General features: G+C 56.5%; 2 protein-coding genes and 1 pseudogene across 7 annotated transcripts in view; all 3 read right to left on the bottom strand.

Moving 5' to 3' along the window:
* Nucleotides 1-275: 275 nt before the first annotated feature.
* On the bottom strand, nt 276-17801 carry ADAM33 (ADAM metallopeptidase domain 33). Its single transcript, XM_064382239.1, is given in 25 exon segments — nt 276-340; nt 410-481; nt 685-776; nt 2104-2251; nt 2336-2444; nt 2525-2602; nt 2686-2884; nt 2981-3089; nt 3238-3433; nt 3652-3741; nt 3836-4013; nt 4509-4651; nt 4733-4817; nt 4904-5070; nt 5233-5304; nt 5388-5453; nt 6015-6204; nt 6283-6359; nt 6534-6612; nt 8856-8932; nt 11248-11327; nt 13588-13734; nt 13833-14005; nt 14210-14407; nt 17776-17801. Coding segments are annotated over 25 exon segments (2916 nt in total).
* Nucleotides 16696-16816, bottom strand: LOC135277178 (small nucleolar RNA U3; annotated as a pseudogene).
* The window catches only part of SIGLEC1 (sialic acid binding Ig like lectin 1), a 25815-nt gene continuing 20252 nt past the window's right edge, over nt 17323-22885 (bottom strand). For 2 of the 6 annotated variants that reach the window (XM_012455361.3, XM_064382271.1), the window contains 5 exons: nt 22450-22710; nt 21043-21345; nt 20680-20782; nt 20213-20285; nt 17323-18607 (listed from right to left, as the gene is read on the bottom strand). In XM_012455361.3, coding sequence (XP_012310784.2) covers nt 18401-18607; nt 20213-20285; nt 20680-20782; nt 21043-21345; nt 22450-22710 — 947 coding nt within the window. In that variant the 3' untranslated portion in view covers nt 17323-18400. Of the gene's footprint in view, nt 18608-19133; nt 19686-20212; nt 20286-20679; nt 20783-21042; nt 21346-22449; nt 22711-22885 lie in introns of those variants that run through there. The other 4 variants (XR_010344512.1, XM_012455362.3, XM_012455364.3 and 1 more) reach the window with 4 other exon arrangements.

Below are 22885 nucleotides of genomic sequence, written 5' to 3'. Positions count from 1 at the left end.
TGGCTCTGCCCCTGGAGTTCAAGTTCCTGGAGTGGCTGTCAGTGGCCAGCTATCTTTAAATCTGTTCATTTCAGGAACTACCTTTCACCAGAGGCAGGATCTTGGCATCTGGACTTGATCTGCTGAGAAGGAGGAAGATATGTTGTCCCCTAAGGACTGGGGCTCCAGGCCGCAAGTTGTGTGGCAGGGAGTCCGTCCTCAGTGAGGCTTTTCACAGCTTCTCCCTCCCCAGCCCAGGGGCTTCCAGCATTCTGGTCTCCATGATAACAGCTTCTTCAAGAGATCATAAACTCATTTCCATAATAACTCGTGCCCAGAAACCTGATTAGGGGGCATCGAGCTAAGGGATGGGAGAGGTGTGAGAGTGGGCGATGGTAGGGGGAGGCTTTAAATCCGGGTCCCCGTCTACCTTCGGGTCAGGTGGGGCTGCGGGCCACAGGCTTCTCGGGGTGGCTGCTGGGCTCAGGAGGGTTCTCAGGGCCTGGGAGCAATGGTGGAGGGTGAGTGCTGTGAATATGGTCAGTAGGAGTCCCGGGGGCTGGGGTCAGGCAACAGGGGACTCCAGGTGACTGGGTGCTGTCCATCTGGAAGGAGGCAGGAGGCACCGAGCCCTTCCCTTCTCCTCCCCTCCCCTGCCCTCCCTTCCCTCCCCTTCTCTCTGCCTCTCCCTAGTGCCTCACTCACCTAGGGGCCAGGGCTGTCCAGTGGCTGTGGGGCCCAACTCCATGGGGTGAATGCTGCCCAGGGGGTGGTCCCTGTGTGGGCCATCCTTGGGCCTGAGCAGTGGGATAAGAGTCCAGGAGGTTGGCACATTGACCCTGAGTGAGTTATTGCCTCCCCGCAGCATGGTGTCCAGCCTGGGGAGTTCTGCATTTACTGAGTTTCTTGGGGTACCTGTCTGCTCCAAGTCACCCTCTCAGCTCACTTCCAGCTCCCTCTTTAGGGGATCCCTGGGACCCAGGCTCCACTTTAGCCTCATGCCTCACAGGACGGCTGGCACCTCCTCTCTCCAGTCTTAACATTGCCTCCAGGCTCTGGCACCACCCAGCAGCCTGGCACTTTCCAGATGTTGGCATCACCCAGCTTCCAAAGAAACCTGGATGTCCCCCGCTGCAGCAGCTGTGTCTGCTCACCTTGCCACTGGGTACCCTGCTGCCCTTGATGATTACAAGCCATCTTTGACTGTCCCCATCGCATCTCCCAGGGCCTTGCCACTTCCTGTGATGTTCCTTCAAAGCACTCTCCTACCCTAAAACTCCTGCCTGGGGATGAGAAGCAGCCTCCGCCCTCTGCAGTGTCCCCTCCATGCTGACATGCCAGGCTCTGGCCACCTACCCCTCTGCCCACAGACCCTCAATCACTACTCACTGTGTCAGGGTCCTCTTAGCTGCCACCCAGGGCCCAGGTGGTACCCTGCCCGTCTGTTATGCTCTCTGCCCCCATCTCCGGCCCAAACACTGCTGTCTCCCTCGGCTTACCCAGAGCCCTCCCAAGACCTGGCTATGACAGACATGGCCACAGAGTGCCTGGACAGCCATGCTTAGTATTATGTGACTCTCCCCCCGCAGGTCACAGAGAACTGGGTTAGGGCAGGGCCCTGGCATGGGGGACAGCCAGCGCCATAGCTGGCCAGTGGTATGGAGTGAAAAGATCTGCTGGGCCCAGCATTTGGCAACTTGAAGCGGGTGACAGAGGTGATTTGGACAGAGGAAGTGGCAAAGGGCTGAAAACTCCTGAGACAGAGGCTGGAGAGGCCTCTAGGGGCAGCATGATGCAGGGGCTGCAATCTGAGCGGGGAAATCAGGGCGAAGTCAAGGGTGAGGCAGCCACCTGGTGGGAGAAGCAGGACAGAGGACGAGAAAGGCTGTAATGGGAGGTAGGGGCCACGCCTGGCAGTGCTGATGGGGGGCTGGGATCCAACCCCTGGCTTGCCTGGGAGGCCACTGGAACCTCCTGTTCAAAGCTACTTCTTTCCACGGCCTCCGGGGCTGCTCTCTGCACCTGTGGGTAAGGCTGACGGCTGCCCCAGCTCCCGCAGCCCCAGCAGAGCTCTGAGGAGGGGAACCCCGGAGTGGGCTCAGGAAGCAGGCACTTGGAACCTACCCACTGCACGCAGGGTCCCTCCTGCAGCCCCAGCTGCATCGCTGCAGATGGGCTCTTGGGAGCCGGTAGTAACACCAGGCCAGGCCAGCCCCTGGGAGCAGAGGCATCAGGGCACTGAGGAGCATGGCCAACAGGAAGGTGTCACGGCCTGCAGGGACAGAGTAGTGGGGAGGCTGAGTCCTGAGTGGGTGCAGCCCCCCTGCTCCTGCCCACCTGCCCCCCACTGGCATACTTTCAGGCTGCACAGGGCCACTGTCCACGCTGCCACCGAAGCCTGGCTTGTCACAGAAGGGTGGAGCCCAGCCTGGAGCACAGTGGCAGTTATGGTTGCTATTGCAAACCTGCAGAAAGGAGAGAGAAGGGAAAGAGGGTCACATGAGATTAGGAACCCCAAGGTCACCCCCGCCCCTTGGGCTCTCACCCCGTGTCTGTGGCAGGCAGTCAGGCAGTGCTGCAGCTCCTGGAAGGCAGTGTTCTCGCAGCGCCCGCTCTGGCACACCTACGGGCAGTGCATCAGGCAGTGAGGGGGACACTGCCTGTGGGAGTCAAGTGGCAAAGAGGGGTCGGGTGGGCAAAGCTCACCATTCTAGGTCCACACTGGGTGCCTGACTCTACCAGGCCCAGGCCAAGCAGGTCCAACTTGGCACCAGGGAGTGCCAAGGCTCCCCGACAGATCATTTCGTGGCCATCTAGGTGAACGGTGGAGTTCACTGGCACCATGTGTGGTGCGAGTGGGCTGGGCTTTCCGCCCTGGCACTGCAGCTTCCCACACAGGGCATCCCTGGGGAGGAAGCAGAGGGGGGTCAACAGTGGCAGTACCCCCTTTCCCAAGCCCACTCCATAGCTTCTGCTCCCTCCACTCAGCTCCACTCCCTACCTCTCAGCACAGGGCAGAAAGTGGCCCTCGCTGTCCTGGCCGCAGTTCCCATGGGTATCTCCCACAGAGTTCACTACGTGGAAACAGGCCTCGGGGGCTGGATGGGAGCCTGAGGAAGCATGGGCTAGGCTGGATGCAGCCGGGATAGGTGCCACACTCAGCGGGCCTCAGTTTCCCCTGCCTATCTTCCCCACAGCAGAAAATTGGGCTGATCAGAGGATGGGGGGCAGGGTGTAAGGGTCCTAGTGTCCTCTCACCAGGTCCCCAGAGCTGCTGACACTGCTGCTCCAACGTGGGACATGTGCCATCCCAGCAGTAGCCACTGCCCCTGGCGCAGGACGAGCCATCCAGTAGGTAAATGTCCGGGGGACAGTCGGGGGAGGTACCCGTGCAGAACTCAGGGAGGTCACAGTCGCCCATGGCCTGGCGGCACAGTGCTCCAGCCGGCTTCAGCTGCGCAGGTGACGGGTAGTGGGGAGGGCAGAGAGAGGCCATGGGCAATGAGAGGTCCACGCCCAGAGCCTGCCTGGAGCTGGAGGAGCTGGGCCAGAGGGCCAGGCCGACCCATGCCAGCACCCAACGGGGGAACCTGAGGGCACCAATTAGCTAAGGCCAACAGACCGGCTCCTAAGCGCTCCCAAACCCTCACCCTGAACCTTCCATGCCCTTACCAGGCAGTGCACGCAGCAGTCCCCGTGGGCACATTGGGACCCCGCGCGCAGCGAGCAGTTGTGAGCGAAGCAGCAGAGGTCGCGGCATTCCTGGGACCGGAAAAGCAAGGGGGGACCAAGTGAGGGCGCAGCGCCCCAGACCTAGGCAGAGAAGCCGAGTTGGGGGCGGGCGAGCCGACTTAACCTGGCCAGAGCCGCAATCACACTCCTCGCCTGCCTCCACGAAACCGTTCCCGCAGCGCGCTGGTGGCACCGGGAGCCCGGAGTCCGGGGCATTGGAGAGGCACGCGCCGCCCCCCTTGCGGAAGAAGGCGCGCAGCTGGCGGCGGCTGCAGGCGCTGAACACTCGTGGGAACGGGTGCCTACCGGCGTGGGGAGGGCGTTGGGCGTGGAGGGACAGCCCCACAACCCCCGCGCTTCTCCGATCCCCACCCCTGGGCTTGGCTACAGGTGCCAGATGCGCAGACAAGCCTGAGCGATGGGAGGCTCAAATCCTCTAGAGGCAGAGCCCAGAGAGGGGAAGTGACCCCCGCAAAGTCACACAGCGAGCAGGACGGGGGACGCTGTGGCCCCAAGAGTGGGCAGCCCGGGACCCAAGGTGGAATCGCGACCTGGCGGTGCTCCTCCCGGTGTGGGAGTAACCTCGCCAGGCTACTCGGAAAACAATCTTCATACCGTCGAGAATCCACTTTGCCTGCGCTTCTTCCCTTTAAGCCTCATAAACCACCCTGAAGCGGACGCTATGATCATCATCCCATTTTACAGAAGAGGAAACTGAGGGACGACCAAAGAAACGCGGCGGAGGGAGCCCCCAGGACTGGCCGCCTCTCCGCAGCCCCGACCCCCCACGCACGTACCCGGTGGCCGCGGCCATGACGCAGCCTCCGGGCTCGGCCGCGGTCTCTACGCAGCAGCCGTCGGGGTCGTGGCTGAGGCCGAGGCTGTGGCCGATCTCATGGGCCATGGTGGCTGCGGTGCCAATGGGGAGCTCCGAGTGGTCCTAGGGGTCCGTGCAGTGGGGCGGTCAGTGCCGGCCGCGGGGCCTCCCTTCCCTCCCCTCGCCCCCCTCTGCGGGGCTCACCATGCTCACGCCTCCCGAGCTCTCTGCGCGGCACATGCCCTCGACGGGCGCCAGGCCCACTGTGGAGCCCTGGAAGGCGCGGCCCCTAGGGATGGAGCGCGGCGTGACCGGGTGGGGCCGGGAGGCGAGGCCGCCCCGCCCGGGACCCGCGTCGGGCTCAGAGGCACCCACGTGAGCAGCTGTGCGGAGTCGTGGGGCCGCTGCGCCCACAGGCCCCGGCGCCACTGCAGAAAGGCCCAGAGCGTGGCGTTGGCGTCCTGCGTGACGCGGCTGTGGTCCCGCTCGGTCCACACTTCCAGGCCAGTCAGCACCACCTGGATGTCCAGAGTCCTGAGAAGCTGGGGGCGGGGCGGGGTAGGGCGGGCTGAAGCCGGGACCAGGCGCCCCACCGCGCCGCTGCTCCTCCGTGGGGGCGCCCCTCCTCGTCCCCGCACCCCACTAACACCTGCCGGTCCTGCCGCCGCCATCCCCATCACTGCTCTCTCCCTGCTGCCCCCAACCTGGTCCACGTAGTTGGCGACTTCTAGGAGACGCTGTTTAGTATGGTTCAAGTTCCGGTGCTGGGTCACGAACTGGGAAGGCAGAAATCCCGGTGGCTTGAGGGGCTGAGCTGACCCAATCCCAGACTCCGTCAACCCCTGGGGTCTCCCCTCACCAGGGTGTGGTCTGCCACTATGTACAGTTCCAGGTACCTCGGGGTCCTGCGTGCTTCTCGCCTGTCCTGCGAGAAGGAGGGCGAATGGGGACCCTGAATGGAAGTTGCTGGGCTTGAGCCCTGGCCACCAACCCCAGCTCCCAGAAAGAACAGTTTATCATGTGTTCTAGATGTTTCCTCAGACTCCAATAAAAATACTGGGACATGCTGGGCGCAGAGGCTCACACCTGTAATCCCAGTACTTTGGGAGGCTGAGGCAGTCAGATCACCTGAGGTCGGGAGTTTGAGACCAGCGTGACCAACATGAAGAAATCCTTCTACTAAAAATACAAAAAATTAGCCAGGCATGGTGGTGCATGCCTGTAATCCCAGCTACTCTGGCAGGAGAATCGCTTGAACCGGGCAGGCAGAGGTTATGGTGAGCTGAGATCGGGCCATTGCACTCCAGCCTGGGCAACAAAAGTAAAACTCTGTCTCAAAAAAAAAAAAAAAAACAAAAACAAAACTGGGACATGAGGTCCTGACTTTGAGGCCTGTGAATTCCTGTCTCTTCTGATTTGGAGGGCTATGGCTGTATCCACAGTCCTCCAAATCAAATTCCCACTCCCATCCCCTCCACGCCCTGACCCTGCTCTGGGGAGCACCAGGAAGGCTGGCCATGCCCGCTTTGTCCCTGGGATCCCTGTGGCCACAGGCTCCTTTCCAGGTGAGCAGCTGCTCCATCCGGAAGATCCTGTGGGTTGAGAAGTCCTTGGAGCTCTGAGGCGGCCAGGGATGCAGGTAATAGCTGGCATTGCTGCTGAGGGTGATCAGGCCACTAGGGTGCAGAGGGGTAGGAGCGGGTGTGAGGGAGCTCTTTCCCCATCCCAGGCCCAGCCCCCTCTCCGGAACTCACCTCATCCCAGAACATGTGCAGAGGACTACCCAGGAGTCGGGGAAGCCCCTCACTCGCCCTTGGTAGTGGCAATGATCCTAGGGAGAAAGGGACCAGCCCCAAATCTCAGCCAGGGCTGGAGCAAGAGGGGCAAGAGGGAGGGCAGGGTGGGGGCTGGCTCCAACCTCCCCTTAGGAGTGCAAGAAGGAGCAGGGCAGGAATGGTGGGGGGTGCCTCTGGTGTGCATCCCAGAGCCCATGGAAGCATCTCACCATGTGGTTGGGGGCCAGCACCACCGGCTGCCCATCTGGGCGGTAGTGGGTTTCTGTGTATCCTGGGGCCAGCAGCCTGCTGGGAGGGGGTATTACAGGGAGCATTGAATTCAGCCTCCTTCTGCCTCCTCCAGGATGTCTCCCAGCCTTCCTCCCTAAATGCTAATGGAGCAGCTTTATAAGTGAGGCACTCAGTGTGTCTTAGGGAAGGGACAGGAGCAATGGTGGCTTGCTCAGGTCAGGAACACTTGGGGCTGGAGGAAGGAGCTTTGGTGATGGCTTAGCTGTGGGAGCTGTGAGTATGGGAAGTGCCAGGGAGGACACCGGGAGGAGCGGGAATAGAGGAAGTTTGTGGTCCCCAGGGGACCTGCAGCAGGCAGCGGGATCCACAGGTCGGGAGGAGAGGAGTCAGGAGACACCGCCAAGGAATGGGACTTGGAGTCAGGGAAACAATGTGAGCTCCCCAGGTTCCCCTGCCTGCTGCCCTCCTTTGTCAACCCTCCCGCCCCAACTTGCCCTAGATCCTTGAAATATTTTCCTCTGACTTCTAGACCCCACAAGCCTCCTGCCTGTCCTTCAGTGATTGATGCACACCCCCTGCCTCCAGAAAAAACAGAATCTCCAACTGCCCACGCCTGCTCCTGCCCTCCCTGCCTTCTCCAGACCCCACTTAGGTAATAATTCCATTTTCAGGCTTCATCTCAACAGGATCCTTCCTACGTGGATGGATCAATCATAAGTCAGTCTCTCTTCTTTAAAGAAAATCCTTTACCCCAACCTCACCTTGGCTTCATTACCTCCAGATTACCCCCAAATGATGGCTGCTTCCACCTTCCAGGAATTCTCCCACCTGCCCCAGCTCTGCTCCCCACTCCTGCCCTGCACACACTCGCCACCCTAGGAGGCAGGTGATGTGACTACCCCATTGAAAGGGTAGGAACGTTGGCCCCAGGGAAAATATGGTTGGGCACAGTGGAACTAGAGTTTGTTTCCGGTCCATCTGACTCCACGAGGGAGAATAAAATACATGTTGAGTGCTCAGAATAGCGCCTGAGGTCAAACACTCAGTAGGTGATATCTATGGATAACACAGTCTGGATGGTTTCAAGAGCCTGCGCTCCATCTCGGACACACACTCCACTCAGCTGAGGTACCATCCTGAGCACAGCCCTGACTGTTCCTTCCCAGCTCAAAATCTTTGGCTCTGGACATGGAGCACTAAAATGGCCTTCTGTGATCTGTCTTTCCTGGGGCTCCCCAAATTCATTCCCCCTGCTCCCCTCCCTGAAGGTGGAGACCTTCCAGGCAGGTCAGACAAACTGCTGCCCCCGAGTGTAGCCACTGCAGCTTTTTCTTTTTTTTTTTTTTTTTTTTTTTGACACAGAGTCTCACTCTGTTGCCCAGGCTGGAGTGGTGCAATGGCGGGATCTCAACTCACCACAACCTCCACCTCCCAGATTCAAGTGATTCTCCTGTCTCAGCCCCCTGAGTAGCTGGGATTACAGGTGTGCGCCACCATGCTGGGCTAATGTTTTGTATTTTTAGTAGAGATGGGTTTTCACCATGTTGACCAGGATGGTCTCAAACACCTGACCTCAAGTGGTCCACCCACCTTACCCTCCTAAAGCCACTGCATCTTTGTCCCTGACGTTCCCTTGGCCTGGAGTGCCCACTCTTTGAGATCCATCTACGATTTTCTTTTGATTCAGCATATCTTTTTTTTTTTTTTTTTTTTTGAGATGGAGTTTTGCTCTTGTCACCCAGGCTGGAGTGCAATGGCGTGATCTCGGCTTACCGCAACCTCCGCCTCCTGGGTTCAGGCAATTCTCCTGCCTCAGTCTGCTGAGTAGCTAGGATTACAGGCACGTGCCACCATGCCCAGCTAATTTTTTGTATTTTTAGTAGAGACGGGGTTTCACCATGTTGACCAGGATGGTCTCGATCTCTTGACCTCGTGATCCACCCGCCTCGGCCTCCCAAAGTGCTGGGATTACAGGCGTGAGCCACCACGCCCGGCTGATTCAGCATATCTTGCAAATGTCTACTAGGTGGTGCTCACTCATCTCCAGCAGGGAGCTGACAAGCCACACCTGGGGTTGAGAGGACCAATGTGCCCCCCAGAGAGGCTGACAGCCTCCACAGTCCTCTTCAGCCTCCAGGGGGCCAGCCATAGGCCTGCGTGACTGTCCCTGTCACCTGCACCCTCTCTAAGGGTGCCCATCCAGCCACCTGCACAGATCCATATCAGTCCCTGCTCCCTGCACTGATCCCCTCCAGTGGATCTGTTCTCAGTTCCCAGCCCTGCCCCAGCCTGGCACTCACTGGTTCTTCTCCAGCTCAAGCAGGAGCTCCTGGCCTTCAGCCTCCAGGGCCACCAGTCCCACGTCTGGCCTCCAGACCTGGTCAAGAAGGAGAGCGGGGCTGAGATTGGTGGCCTCCAGGCCTTCTGCCTGCCAGGGAGCAGGTGGCCTGTGGAACTGGCTGGGGAGGAAGTTCATGGGGAGAATGTGGGCTGTCGGGGAGCAGGACCCCCTACATACTATGGAGGGCGGGAGGAGGTGAGAACATACAAAGATGTTCCCACGCTCAGGATGTTTTCTGTCCTGACACAGCCCCTTGGAAGGGCATGAGCACAGCCTGCCAGGTGCACCGACATCCTCCCTAGAGATCAGAGGCCCCAGAAAGGTGCCCTTCCCCGGCCCACCCTCTTCTTTCATACTCAGAAGGGGCATCAAAAGCAGGGGAAGACAGAGGGGTGCTGAGGACATTGTGGGGGCATCGGGCAGCGTGGCAGGGCCTCCTCACGGTCTCCGCCACCTGAGGCTTCCGGATCGTGCTGCCGCTCATTCCCTATAGAAGTCAAACTTTACTCCTCCACTTCCAATGTTGGCAAACTGTCCCCTTCCAAAGTTTTCCTGGGCCTCCAGCAGCCCCTGACCCTCCTGCCCCGACACCTGCTTCACTGGACCCATGAAGTAAATATGGACCCCATTCCAGTCAAAGAGCACATCGGCTCTCAGCTAGGTGTCAGGAGGCTGGCTTGGCCTGCCAACTCTCTCTCTTTCCCGCCCCTCTTGGCCTCTCCCACCCTGTGGGAACACCCCATTTCTCCCCTGTCCACTCAGCCTGGCTGGGGGCCCAGGAGCTTCCTTGGAGGCTGCTGTGCTTTGGAATGTTTGACCCCGACTCCTTTTCTCAAAAAACGCACTGGGCTGGGGCCCTGTCCAGGGTCTCCGAGTCTTTGGGGAGAGTCCTTCCTTTGCAGGTGGGGAGCAGACCGCCCTTGCCCCCCTGGTCACAGGCCCCATAAGGCCTCCAACATGAGCTCATGTGGCTGGAATGCCACTTGCTTTACTGGGAAAGATCTGCACTGGGAGAAGGGCGGTGGCCCAGATGGAAGGACATCCTCGAGGTCCCGTCCCTCTGCAGCCCCTCCTGTCTTTACCCTTGCCCTCCTGGTACCCTGCCCCTCGATATATACCCCCCATCTTGAAGTGTGAGTGTTTTCTGGCTGTGGGAGGAGCTATCCAGCCTCTACTCTGTCTCCTGTCCCATCTTGGCAGGCTTCCTGGGGGAAAGGGCCCACAGTTCGGGGAAGGCAGGGCCCCTTTAGGGTTCACCTCTTGGTCACAGCCCAGGCCAGACAGGGAAGGAGGCCCGGAGGCAGAATGACCCAGTGTGCCCAGCCTTCCCCTCCCGGGGGTGGGGAGGACAGTCTCAAAGCTCAGGCCAGTGCCTTGCTTGGCCAGTGGAATGGGGGACTGTGGGCCTAGGGGATCCCAGTGAGGGCCCTAGGGTGGGAGCTGCTGGGTCTCTGGGGGCCTCCTGGACTTCATGGCAATGCTCCCCTGCCTTCCCTCTTCCTCTTGCTGGGTTTGGACAGTAAGGCTGGAAACTCCAAACAAAGAGGGCTCTCCAGGATGGGCAGGGATGTAGCCAATGGTTTAAAATCTTTCAGAGCTTAGTGGATCTCAGGCTCCCAGCCTAAAGAGCTGTGTGACCATGGGCAGTTTCCCCAAGCTCTCGGCTTCCGTTTGCCCCTCTGTAAAACAGGCACATCAAGGCTACTGGCCTCTTAGTTTGCAGCACAGTTAATTACTATGGCACAAACATGGGGCATGATTATTCTGAAAGCGTGTGAAGGGCGGGATTGGGAGGAGGCTGGGGCAGAGTGTCCTGCAGAAGCACATGGGGTGGTCTTACATCTGGGGGGACCAGGAGAGTGACCACTGCCCCCTGCCAGAAGTGGATTCCACAGGAGCCAGTGAGGCTGGAGGTTCAGGCCTTTGTGGCAGGGCCCTGAGAGGGACAGCAGTGTGTCCACAGGGTCATATGTTCTGGTCAACTTTGCAAAAGGTTTTCTTTTTGGTGTTTTTTTTTTTTTTTTTGGCTCCTGAAAAGCTTCAGGCCCCACAAACCCTGGACCCATTTCTGCCTGGAGGGGGTGGGGTGAGCCAGATCATCCAGGGAGGGCGGGGAAGGGGAGGTGGGGCCGAAGAGCTGAAATGACTTCCATGTGTGCAAGCTCACGAGATCTAGATCCTAAACCCTGATGCCCTCTTCTGCCCACTCCTTTAGGGTGTAGGGGCCTAAAGGAGTAGTGACGTGGTGGTTCTGGGAACCCCAGCAAAACTGCCAAGTTGTACTGTGGGGAGGGATAAAAGGGCTGGGAGCCTCAGGGCCCCTGCAGAGGATGGGGCGACATAGCACTGACCGTCTCCTCCAGGCTGGCGCTGTGCCAGGGTCGTCCATCCAGGACCCAGCGGGCGGTGACTGGCTGCCCAGGGGTAGGTCCTGGAGTGAAGACAGAGCACAGGGTGAGGGGGACCCAACAGGACACAGCAGAAGAAGGGGGTTAGAGGACACCCCCAGGGAGGCACGGGAGGCCTTTCAGAGCAGACTCCATCTTCAACACTCGTGGGCTCGGCCTGGAGAAGGAGGGACACCGTGGGCATCCTTGGATCTGAGGAGCTACCAAGGAGGAGGAAAAGAGAAGGCTGGGGAAGGGACAGCTCAGCTGGGGACACGGGAGTCCCCTGACTGTTGGGAGGGGCAGGCTTGGAGTCGTGGATCACAAGGAAGAGGCCAAGGCTACGGGAAGAGGGAGGCAGCCGCGGGTATTTTTAGACGGGCAGCAGATGCTTTTCGGGTGAGAGCTCTATGAAGGGAGGATGCCTGTGTCTCCCACCGTCCGAGAAAAACAGCCTGATGTTGCCTTGGGAGGTCCACCTTGCCCGGAGCTCCCTTGGGGACTCCATCCTGGTGGCAGGGGTTTGGTACTCTGGCCCAGAAGGCCCCTCCCCATCTCTTCAAGGTGAGGGAAGGCTTCCAGACACAGCCTCACTGCTCCCAGGCCGGGTGTGCGTAAGGGGGGTCTAGGAGGAATCCCAGAGCCAAACATTACTCAGAGGGCGCCTGGAATGCTCCCAGCCCCCCACTAGCCCCAACCGCTCTCACAGGACCACCCTGCAGGAGCCAGGCCCCAGGCACCCAGAGCCTGCAGCGGCCCTCCTTCCCCCTGGTACCCAGTCCAGCTCCCGGCACAGACAGCCCCCACCCCCACACAGCCCTGGCCTCAGTCCTGCAGGGCTGATGGCTGCCTGTGGAAGTGACTCAGTTCCTGCTAGGCCAACCCAACTCCTTTTTTCTCCTCCATCTTCTCTCCCAGATTCCAAGCATCAAAGACCCTTCCTCCAAGAAGCCCTCTTTGATTGGATGAGTGAGTTACCATCAGAAGGATGGGGGCCAAGAGGAGCCCACCACCTTGGAAAGGAGGCTTAGGGGGGCCAGTGCCGGGAGGGGTCTGAGTGGATCTGGGGGAGGCGAAGGAGGGGAGGTCCCTCAGCCCAGAGAGCACTTGACTGAGAGTAGAGAACCAAGCTTTGCTGGTCCTAGGCCTCTAAGCGTTTGGGAAGGAGGTAAGGTGGGCCGAGGCACAGGCGTGGGGTGGGTGCTCTCCCCATAGCCTTGCACGCACATGGTGGCCACGGGCACCTGACCCTGATGAGGGAGAGGGAGGCAGAGCTGGAGATCCGGTGACCAGGTGGATGGGAGTGGAGGCCGAGAGAGCCAGGTTGGTATTGGGCACATAGAGCCCCCCTCTCCCAGGGGTCCCCTGGCCTCCCCTGGCCCCAGGCTAGGGCTCAGAGGGGAGGGAGCAGTGGACCGCCTAGGACCTTCTCCTGGGTCCAGAATAGAGCAGGCCCCTGTACTCGTTTGGTCTGCGTACAGCGCTGTGGAAGCCACCACCCAGGCTGCACCGCCTGGCCCTGCCCTGCACGCCTCCTCCACGATTGCCCTCCCTGTCCCCAGCCAGGCACTTGCTGTGCAGGACTGGCTAATCCTCCCACCTGTTTGCAGAGGCTGTTACCAGTCCCATCTTAACATCTCTGTTTGGAGGGGTTGCCCCGAGGAGACAGCGCTGCAGTCCTCCCAGGGAAGGCTAAACAGGCACCTCCGGTCTGCAGAGGCCCTTCTCTATCTCACCAAACAAGGCAACACTATAAACAACACACACGCCGCCCTGCCGCCCTGCGAGGAGGGACGGGGGCGAGCAGGGCGCAGACCACAGCTAGTTCTGCAGCCTGAGAGCAAAGCAGGGACTCTGGGGGACTCTTGGGCATGGGGGCTTCCTAGAAGATGGAGCCCCACTGAGTCCTAAGGGGTGGAGGTGCAGGAGCGGGTCACAAGGTGGGGGCTGGGAGGTTGTGAGAGCGAGAATCCAGGCAGAGGGGGCTGCGGGCCGGAAGCTGGGCTGCCCCCGAGGGGGAGGGGGCCATGCCCTCTCCTTTGCCGGCAGAGTGGCAGCCGGGCAGTGTGGGCAAGTCCGGGCCCCAGACCACCTCAAGCACACTTGAGCGTCCCTGGGCAGGTCCCACGGAGACCACCCCCCAAACCATCCCCACGCCCTGAACTCCTGTCCGTACGGTCCCGGGGCTGTGAGACCCTCCAGGCGCTGACCCCGGCTCTAAGCAGAACCCACCCCCGCCCCCACCACCGCCCTCACCACCTTGCCTCTCTTGCCCCGCAGGGCGCACCCCGCCCGCGTCCTCACCTGGAAGCACCCCGGTGCCCGGCACCGGCCAGAGCAGCAGCACCAGCAGCAGCATCGGGAACCCCCGAGCTCTCCGGAGCCTCCAGCCCAGAGCTGTGAGCGCCTCGGCCTCTAGGCTGTAGCTCGCAGCTGCCGGCTCCGCCCGGGCTGGATCGCGGCCGACCCACGCCCCGTGCAGCCAGGGACCGCGGCCTTCGGACCTTCCCGCCTCCCGCCCCCGCTCCCTACCACCCCTCCCCGCCAACCCCGCGCGGAGCCTGTCCTAGGGCCCCGACGGAGTGCGCCCTGGGGGAGCCGGGACGCCTCTCCCCGGCCGCCTCCCGTCGAGGGGTGGAGTTGGGCGGAGAGGGGAATCCGTGCGGCCCCTCGGGTGACCCGCCCAAGCGTCCCGCCCGTCGGTCTCAGAGGGCCTCTACTCCTGGAGGCAGAGTGGAGACGGAGCGGAACCGCTGGGAAGGTTCCTTGAGGACCGCGGCGCGCTGGGGTGGGGCGGAGGGCAAAGGCCGCCTGTTGCTGCTGAAGTCTGCGCAGGGAGCGCGCTCTTCTGTGGTCTCCTGGGGCCAACCTCGTCCTGCCCAGAGGCTCCCTGAGAACCTGGCGGAGGTTGAGTCAGGTCATCCACCTGCGCTGGGTGCCCCTAGGGGTAGGAAGGTCCAGGCCACCACCGGCTGCTGCTGTCAGGGTTGCTGTCTCTGAGCCACCGCGGCCGCCAGCCGCTGGCCCCAGGCCTGCGAAGAGGAGGGAGCCAGTGAAGACCGAGGTCTTGAGGGCTTCATTGCTGGGGAAAGGGGATGCAGCTGACAGAGACAACCCTTTGTCCCTGGCGATGGCCAGAGGGCAAAATTGTATAAAGCTGTAGACTGCCAGATGTGGGAGACCCTTTTGGCCTCAGTAATAACTGTTTCATGTTTTAAACGTTTGTTTTTCTACTTGGTGCAAATTTGTTTTTTGTTTTTTATTATACTTTAAGTTCTGGGGTACATGTGCAGATCGTGCAGGTTTGTTACATAGCTATACACGTGCCATGGTGGTGGTTTGCTGCATCCATCGCCCCGTCACCAACATTAGGTATTTCTCCTAATGCCATGCTTCCCCAATCCACCCATCCCCTGCTATTCCTCCCCTAGCCTCCCACCCCCCAGGCTCTGGTGCATGATGTTCCCCTCTCTGTCGTGTGTTCTCATTGTTCAACACCCACTCATGAGTGAGAACATGAGGTGTTTGGTTTTCTGTTCTTGTGTCAGTTTGCTGAGAATGATGGTTTCCAGTTTTATCCACGTTCCTGCAAAGGACACGAACTCATCGTTTTTTATGGCTGCATAGTATTCCATGGTGTATATGTGCCACATTTTCTTTATCCAGTCTATCATTGATGGGTATTTAGGTTGGTCACAAGTCTTTGCTATTGTGAACAGTGCTGCAATAAGCATACATGTGCATGTATCTTTATGATAGAACGATTTATAACCCTATGGGTATACACCCAGTAATGGGATTGCTGGGTCAAATGGTATTTTTATTTCTAGATCCTTGAGAAATCGCCACACTGTCTTCCACAATGGTTGAACTAATTTACACTCCCACCAACAGTGTAAAAGTGTTATTTCTCCACATCCTCTCTAGCATCTGTTGTCTCCTGATTTTTTAATGATCTCCATTCTAACTGGTGTGAGGCGGTATCTCAATGTGGGTTTAATTTGCATTTCTCTAATAACTAGTGATGATGAGCTTTTTTTCATATGTTTGTTGGCCACATGAATGTCTTCTTTTGAAAAATGTCTGTTCATATTCTTTGCCCACTTTGTGATGAGGTTGTTTGTTTTCTTCCTGTAAATTTGTTTTAAGTTCTCTGTAGATTCTGGATAGTAGCCCTTTGTCAGGTGGGTAGATTGCAAAATTTTTTTCCCATTCTGTTGGTTGCTGGTTCACTCTACTGATAGTTTCTTTTGCTGTGCAGAAGCTCTGGAGTTTAATTAGATCCCATTTGTCAATTTTGGCTTTTGTTGCCACTGCTTTTGGTGTTTTAGTCATGAAGTCTTTGCCCATGCCTGTGTCCTGATGGTATTGCCTAGGTTTTCTTCTAGAGTTTTTATGGTGTTAGGCCTCATGTTTAAATCTTTAATCCATCTAGAGTTAATTTTTGTATAAGGTGTAAGGAAGGGATCCAGTTTCAGCTTTTTGCATATGGCTAGCCAGTTTTCCCAACACCACTTATTAAATAAGGAATCCTTTCCCCATTGCTTGTTTTTGTCTGATTTGTCAAAGATCAGATGGTTGTAGTTGTGTGGTGTTGCCTCCGAGGCCTCTGTTCTGTTCCATTGGTCTATGTCTCTGTTTTGGTGCCAGTACCATGCTGTTTTGAGTACAGCCGCCTTGTAATAGTTTGAAGTCAGGTAGTGTGATGCTCCAGCTTGGTTTTTTTTTTTTTTTTTGCTTAGGATTGTCTTGGCTATGCAGGCTCTTTTTTGGTTTAAGGTGGTTTTTTCCAATTCTGTGAAGAAAGTCATTGGTAGCTTGATGGGGATAGCGTTGAATCTATAAACTACTTTGGGCAGTATGGCTATTTTCACGATATTGATTCTTCCTATCCATAAGCATGGAATGTTTTTCCATCTATTTGTGTCCTCTCTTATTTCCTTGAGCAGTGGTTTGTATTTCTCCTTGAAGAGGGCCTTTACATTCTTTGTTAGTTGTATTCCTAGGTATTTTATTCTCTTTGTAGCAACTGTGAGTGGGAGTTCACTCATGATTTGGCTCTCTGTTTGTCTATTGGTATATAGGAATGCTTGCGATTTTTGCACATTGATTTTGTATCCTGAGACTTTGCTGAAGTTGCTTATCAGCTTAAGGAGATTTTGGGTGGAGACAATGGGGTGTTCTAAATATACAGTCATGTCATCTGCAAACAGGGACAATTTGATGTCCTCTCTTCCTATTCGAATATCCTTTATTTCTTTCTCTTGCCTGATGGCCCTAGCCAGAACTTCTGATACTTTGTTGAATAGGAGTGGTGAGAGAGGGCATCCTTGTCTTGTGCCAGTTTTCAAAGGAAATGCTTCCAGTTTTTGCCCATTCAGTATGATGTTGGCTGTGGGTTTGTCACAAATAGCTCTTATTATTTTGAGATACGATCCATCGATGCCTAGTTTATTCAGAGTTCAGTGCTCTACACGTTCAGAGAAACTTCTCTAGTAACAAACTATAGAAATGATCCCTGAAGTATAGTCTTACTTGGTGCAAATTTGGATGGCAAGAGATGTTAACTTTTAAGCCCTCTTTTTTTTTTTTTTTGAGACAGAGTTTCGCTCTTGTCGCCCAGGCTGGAATGCAATGGCGCAATCTCGGCTCACTGCAACCTCCACCTCCCAGATCAAGCGATTCTCCTGCCTCAGCCTCCTAAGGCAATTTTGTAAAGGAGATGATTTTCTAAAACTACAAAAATTAGCCAGGCATGATGGTGCGTGCCTGTAGTTCCAGCTACTGAGGAGGCTAAGGAAAGAGAATGGCTTGAACCTGGGAGGCAGAGGTTGCAGTAAGCAGAGATCACGCCACTGCACTCCAGTCTGAGCAACAGAGTAAGATTCCATCACAAAAAATAAAAATAAAAAAGAACTCCTGGTCTTAAGTGATCCTCCTGCCTCAGCTTCTCAAATCAATGGAGTTACAGGAGTGAGCCACCCACACCTGGCAAGCCTGTTCTTATGAGATTATGACTTATTACTACTACTTTGGATTTTCAAATAAACTTTATTAAGGTGTAATTTACACACAACAAAATGCATTTATTTTATTTTGAGACAGAGTCCTTGAGTTGCATTTATAATGTGTGAACTTTTCTGTATGTTACACTTCAATTAAAAGTACAAAAAGTCTTGGTTGGCCTCAGGCCACTGGAAGTGAACACAACTAACCCCTCTGAGGACCCTCCAATCCAAGATGGACATATGCCCCCTTGGAAGTACATGGAAGCAGATGAAGACTCCCAAGTTCCCAGATTTCCCCATTAGCCACCCTTCAGCGGCTGCTTATGGTCCTCCCCTCACCCTCTCTTCCCCAGACAGCCCCCAAACATCTGGCTGCACTGGGCTTGCTCTCTCCCCGTCCCACCTCTGGATTTAATCCATGTCCTCTGCCCTCCCTATTGTCAGCAATGTAGACAAGACAAGTGCTGAGTTCGTGCCCACCTACTGCATGCCATGCACGGTGCTGGTCATCGTGGGTGGTAGATGTGAGCAACACACGGAGCCTCGAGGAACAGAAAGGGACACAAATCACTTCAGCACAAGGTAATTTGTGATAAATGCCATGTAACTTGCACCCCCGGCTCCATCCTACAGACGGTGTCTGAGAATAAACCCCACTAACATGTGAGTCCTCTGTGCTCTAGCCCAGCTGTTTCGGTTGCAAGGAAGCGACTCACTCCAGTTGCGTCATAGGGTAGAGGTTTCTTGGAAGGACATTCTGGATGGGCTCCCAGCAAGAGTCTGGCAATGGAGCATGAAAAGGAATGGGGCTGGAATGAGGGAGGGTGCGGCCTCTGCTACACAAAGTTCACCTGGCCTCCAACTGCCTCCTAGCCTGTTAGGTCCTGTCCAACTCCCCACTTCTCTCTGGTTTTCAGCCCAAATCCTAGAGCAGAGGGCTCCTAGCTCCTCCCACCATCTGCACCAGGCTGCAAGGGGAGTCATTAGCCCACTCGAGAGCTCTCTCCTGTCGGTCCCTGATTCCCAGGGGCATGTCATTCCTTCTTGGTAACTCATCCTCTTTAACAGGCCCTGACATAGGGCCCTCCAGGAAAAGGACAGGAGCTCACTCAGTCATGGACAGGGATGTATCTGGAGCAGGAACAAGGATGCTGATGACATCTGTGTCTGTCCTCACTCTTGTAAGTGCCAGTAAGGCAGTACCCATCCCTGGGGGTAAGGGTGGTGGTGGGAATGAGGGCATCTCTTCTTCCAGGGGCCAAATCTGGCATAAGGATGTCTGTTGAGGCAACTGTACTGCCTGGCATGTTCTCTCCCTAGGAAAACACCAAACCATTTTATTTCCTCAGTTTTAAGTGTGAGAGTGATCACCTCTTCCAGGAAGTCCATGACCAGAATGGTCAGGGGCACATCTTGGCCCTCAGTAGACGGGCACTGAGACAAAACATGGCCTGCTGGTGGCATTCCCATCAATGTCAAAAGTCCCAGGGATGAGCCCACAGTTGGGAGTCCTTTGGAAACCCAATTCCAAATGTCCTCTGGACTCAAAAGAAAAACTGCATTTCCCAGCCTCCCTTGTAGCTCGGAGTGGCCATGTGACAATACTCCAGCCAATGAGAAGTGAGTGGAAAAGTCATGTGCAACTTCTGGGTTGCATCCACCATGGGATGGGTGTGTTTTTGCCTCCATTCTTCCCTCTTCTGGCTGGAGGGCATGTGGACAGAGCGGGACCATGGTGAGCCTCACAATCAAAGGCAACGTTTTAGGGATAGAGAAAAGGAAGATAGAAGGATCCTGAGCCCCAACACCTTAAACCATCATAACAGCCAGACTATCACGGGAGAGAAAAATAAAATTTGATCATGTTGAAATCACTGTATTTGGTCTCTTGTTACAGCACCCTAACTTATATTCTGCTGAATACAGAGTGCCTTGGCGAACCTCTGAGGACGCAGGATGCGCTAATCCAACCAAAGTCCAGGGTGGCTTTCGAGGAGAAAGATGTGAAAGAGCAGGGCTTCCTTTGAGGGAGAAATGGAAAGAAGGGAGGATATCCAGAGAAGAGAGAACAAGAGAAGTGGTCAACATGGGGGCTCCTCAGCATCCTCCAGGGTCAACACTCTCCTGGGTAGACTGAGGTTTATCCCCACCTCTCACCACCCATTTCTGGGGAGGGGGGCAAGAGGCTTGGAGCCAGGTCATAAAAAGTCAGATGTCACATAGCTGTTTTCACAGAGGCAGGCAGGAACCAACGCTGCCTTGTTCACATTCACGGGCCGGAGTCATCACAGGCACTGGCCACCTTCTCCTCCGGAGGGCAGGCAACACCACCAGTCAGCCCAGGGGCGGGTCACAGGATGAGGTCTTGCACGTGGCTACATCAGGATCAATGAGCTTCCCACAGAGAAAACCCTGGTCACAGGAGACCTCTGGGAGCCAGGGCAGGCCCCAGGCCTCCAGCCTTAGGTAGGGTCCCAAGAGAACTGGTGGGAGTGTGCGTGGCTGGAAGTGTGACTTGGAACCCTGGCCCACCAGATGAATCAGCTGCAGAAGGACACACCACAGGGGAGGAGAAACTGACTTCCACTTCTGCCCAGGTGATGGGCAGGCTCAGCAGTGGGGAAGAGGGGCCTCAGAACAAAGGTGGGGGAGTCAGAAAATGTGTCTTGGAAATGGAGGGGATGCTGCTAAGTCCAGAAAGTCTCCCCTAGTCCTCTACGCCAGCCACCAGCAGACACAGGGGTTCTCTCTGCTCCAAGCAGGGCTCTCCTATCTCCTGAAGGGCTCCTGGTTCCCTGTACAGTCTTCCCAACCTCCCCTTGGTCCCAGGCACCATCCCTTAAATGGCATCAGCCTCCAGATGCCAGCCAGCACTGTGGGTTAGCTGGGTATTACACTACCCGTGTGTGTTGAATGGATACCTGCGTGGTCTCTTTCTGAGAAGTCATCTCCACCGAATTCTCACTCGTGTTCGGCTTATAAACACGCTTCTTTCTGCAAGGCCCAGAGTGGACTCAGAGAGCCTCTCCCCTCCCCACCGCCTGCCCCCATTCCTCTCCTGCTCCCCACAGGCTGGCTCCAGACCACCCACAGCACAGCACATGGGAGACTCATGGAGAGTGGGTGCTTCCTCTCTCTTCCTCCCCAGCCCTTGCTTCAGCACAGCCAGGGCAGAGAGGAGGAAAGAAGAAAACTACAGCTAGGAGGATTTAGGGGCAGTTCTAGAAGGGATTCCCAATTTGGAGGGGCAGGCTGGGAAGTAGGCAGCCTTCCCAGGCTGAACTTGAGAGGAGGGAGGTTCTCCTAAAGGACCTGGGGGAATCTGTGGGGAGGATGAGGTGGCCTTCCCCACCCCAATCTTCTGGCCCATCCCCAGCTCCAGACCCACCTCCAGGTGTGGCAGGCCCACAGGCCCAACAGCAGGATCAGGAGGACCACCAGCATTCCCAGGGCCCAGAGCAGCTGCTGGAGCTGACGCAGGCGGTGCAGGGCTGGAACACAGAGAGGAGCTCAGGGCAGTCACAGCTGCAGGCCCCCAGTGCTCCCTTCCAAGGGGACCCACCCGAGATGAAACCTTTGAACTTTTGCTTTATCTCTGAAGCTCCCTCCATGCAAGGGAGCCCCTAGCAATAAGTTTCAAGTAGACAGGCAAGTCGTGCTGCAGCAGAAGGGATACAGAGAAGGAACCCTGGGGTCTAAGAACTGGGCATTTGTGCAGAGTGGCCTGGGAGATGGAGCCCCCTTCCCTCACCTCTGGCCCCAAAGTAGGTGGAGGTAGAGGCAGAGCCCAGGGCATTTGAGGCAGAACACACGTATTCCCCATGGTCGCTGGGCCTCAGAGCCTCGATGTCCACCCTCAGGGCATTGGGGGAGGCCAGGACATGGATGTGTGGCTCTGCAGGAACACCCCGGGGCTGACTGGAGGCCACCAGTCGACTGCCAAGGTGGAGAGTCAGGCTGGCGAGGGGCTCACTCTCCACTCGGCAATCCAGGATGCCCTGGAGGCCATCCTCAGGCTCCACGAAGACCGTCATGGTGGGCGTCTTGGGAGGGTCTGTGGGGAGCAAGGGAGTGTGGTGATTACAGAAAACGACCACAAATTCCTCCTTCCCTGTGTCCATGCACAGTGACTTTGCTGCTCCTTCCATTAAGAGGCAGAACCTATTTCCTCACTGCTTGAATCTGTGACTCCATTTGACCAACTGAAGAAAGAAGTCATGTTGTATAACTTCAGAGCCAGACCTTAAGAAGCCTTGTAGCTTCTGCTCTCCTTCTTAGAGCACAACAATGTGGGAAGCCTAGGCCAACCTGCTGGGCACATGTGGCCCAACCACCAGCTATGAGCATGCAGTCATCTGAGACCACTGGACAACTGCAGCCACATGAGCTGTGAACAACAGAAGAACTGCCCAGCTGAGCCCAGCCCACAGAATTGAGCAAATAACATGACTTTTGTTTGAAGCAGTCAGTTTTGGGGTGGCTTGTTATGTAGCAATAGCTGACTGATACAGTGTAGGCATTGGTGAAAACTGGAGTGGGAGACCAACACTGATGAGGGCCTATTGTGTGCCAGATACTCAGCATGTTTATTTCTTTTCTTTCTTTTTTTTTTAAAGAAGGAGTCTCACTCAGTCAGTTGCCCAGGCTGGAGTGCAGTGATCATGATCTTGGCTCACTGCAACCTCCACCTCCCAAATTCAAGCAAATCTCCTGGCTCAGCCTCCTGAATAGCTGGGATTACATGTGTAATCCTGTGCCATCATGCCATGTGCCATCATGCTGTGCTAATTTTTGTATTTTTGTAGAGATGGGGTTTCACCATATTGGCCAGGCTAGTCTCAAACTCCTGGCCTCAAGTGATCTGCCCACCTCAACCTCTCAAAGTGCTGGGATTACATGCATGAGCCACCACTCTCAGCCATTTATTTCTTATACTACTTCCAAGATGAGGCGAATGATGTATTCCCCATTTTACAGATGAAGAAACCCTGTCACAGAGGTACAAGATCACACAACCAGTCAGTGGGAGAGCCAGGATTCCAACCCAGGACTCAATATCTGTGAAATCCTCACTCTTTGCAGACAGAAGAGGAGGAAGAACTGAGGTGAGTGTGTGAGATGTAGGGAGACTAAGGTGGGGGAGGGGGCTCACACTCACAAAGCACTCGAAGCATGACCGGAGCGGAGGTGGCAGCCCCAGGGAGGAGCTCAACCAGGCAGTGGTACATCCCAGCTTGAGCACGAGTCACATGGGTGAAGGTGAGCGTGGGCACAGACTCCGTGTGCAGCCGCCGGCCATTCCAGAACCATGCAAAGGTGGAGTTGCCCACAGGCCCAGGGCCACCTGGGAGGTGGCAGCTGAGGTTCAGGGCAGTGCCCTCAGGCACATCCAGGCCAGGCTCTGCCACTACGCTCGGCCCTGTTGGGGGAGGATAGAGAGATGGTTGGGGATCTGTAGGTCTGTGGGGGTGGAGCATCTGCATGGGACCTCTGGGGCCTCTGCACGTTGTGGGAAGGTCTCAGTCTGACTTGGGATCTGAAGTCTCCAAGGTGGATCTGTGCCCCCACCAGTGGGAGCTGTTCCTTCTCCATCA

This window comes from Aotus nancymaae, unplaced genomic scaffold (assembly GCF_030222135.1).
Source record: "Aotus nancymaae isolate 86718 unplaced genomic scaffold, 86718_ANA_hifiasm-v0.15.2.pri h1tg000029l, whole genome shotgun sequence".
NCBI classification, from domain to species: Eukaryota; Metazoa; Chordata; class Mammalia; order Primates; family Aotidae; genus Aotus; species Aotus nancymaae.
This window is presented reverse-complemented; position numbering and strand designations above follow the sequence as displayed.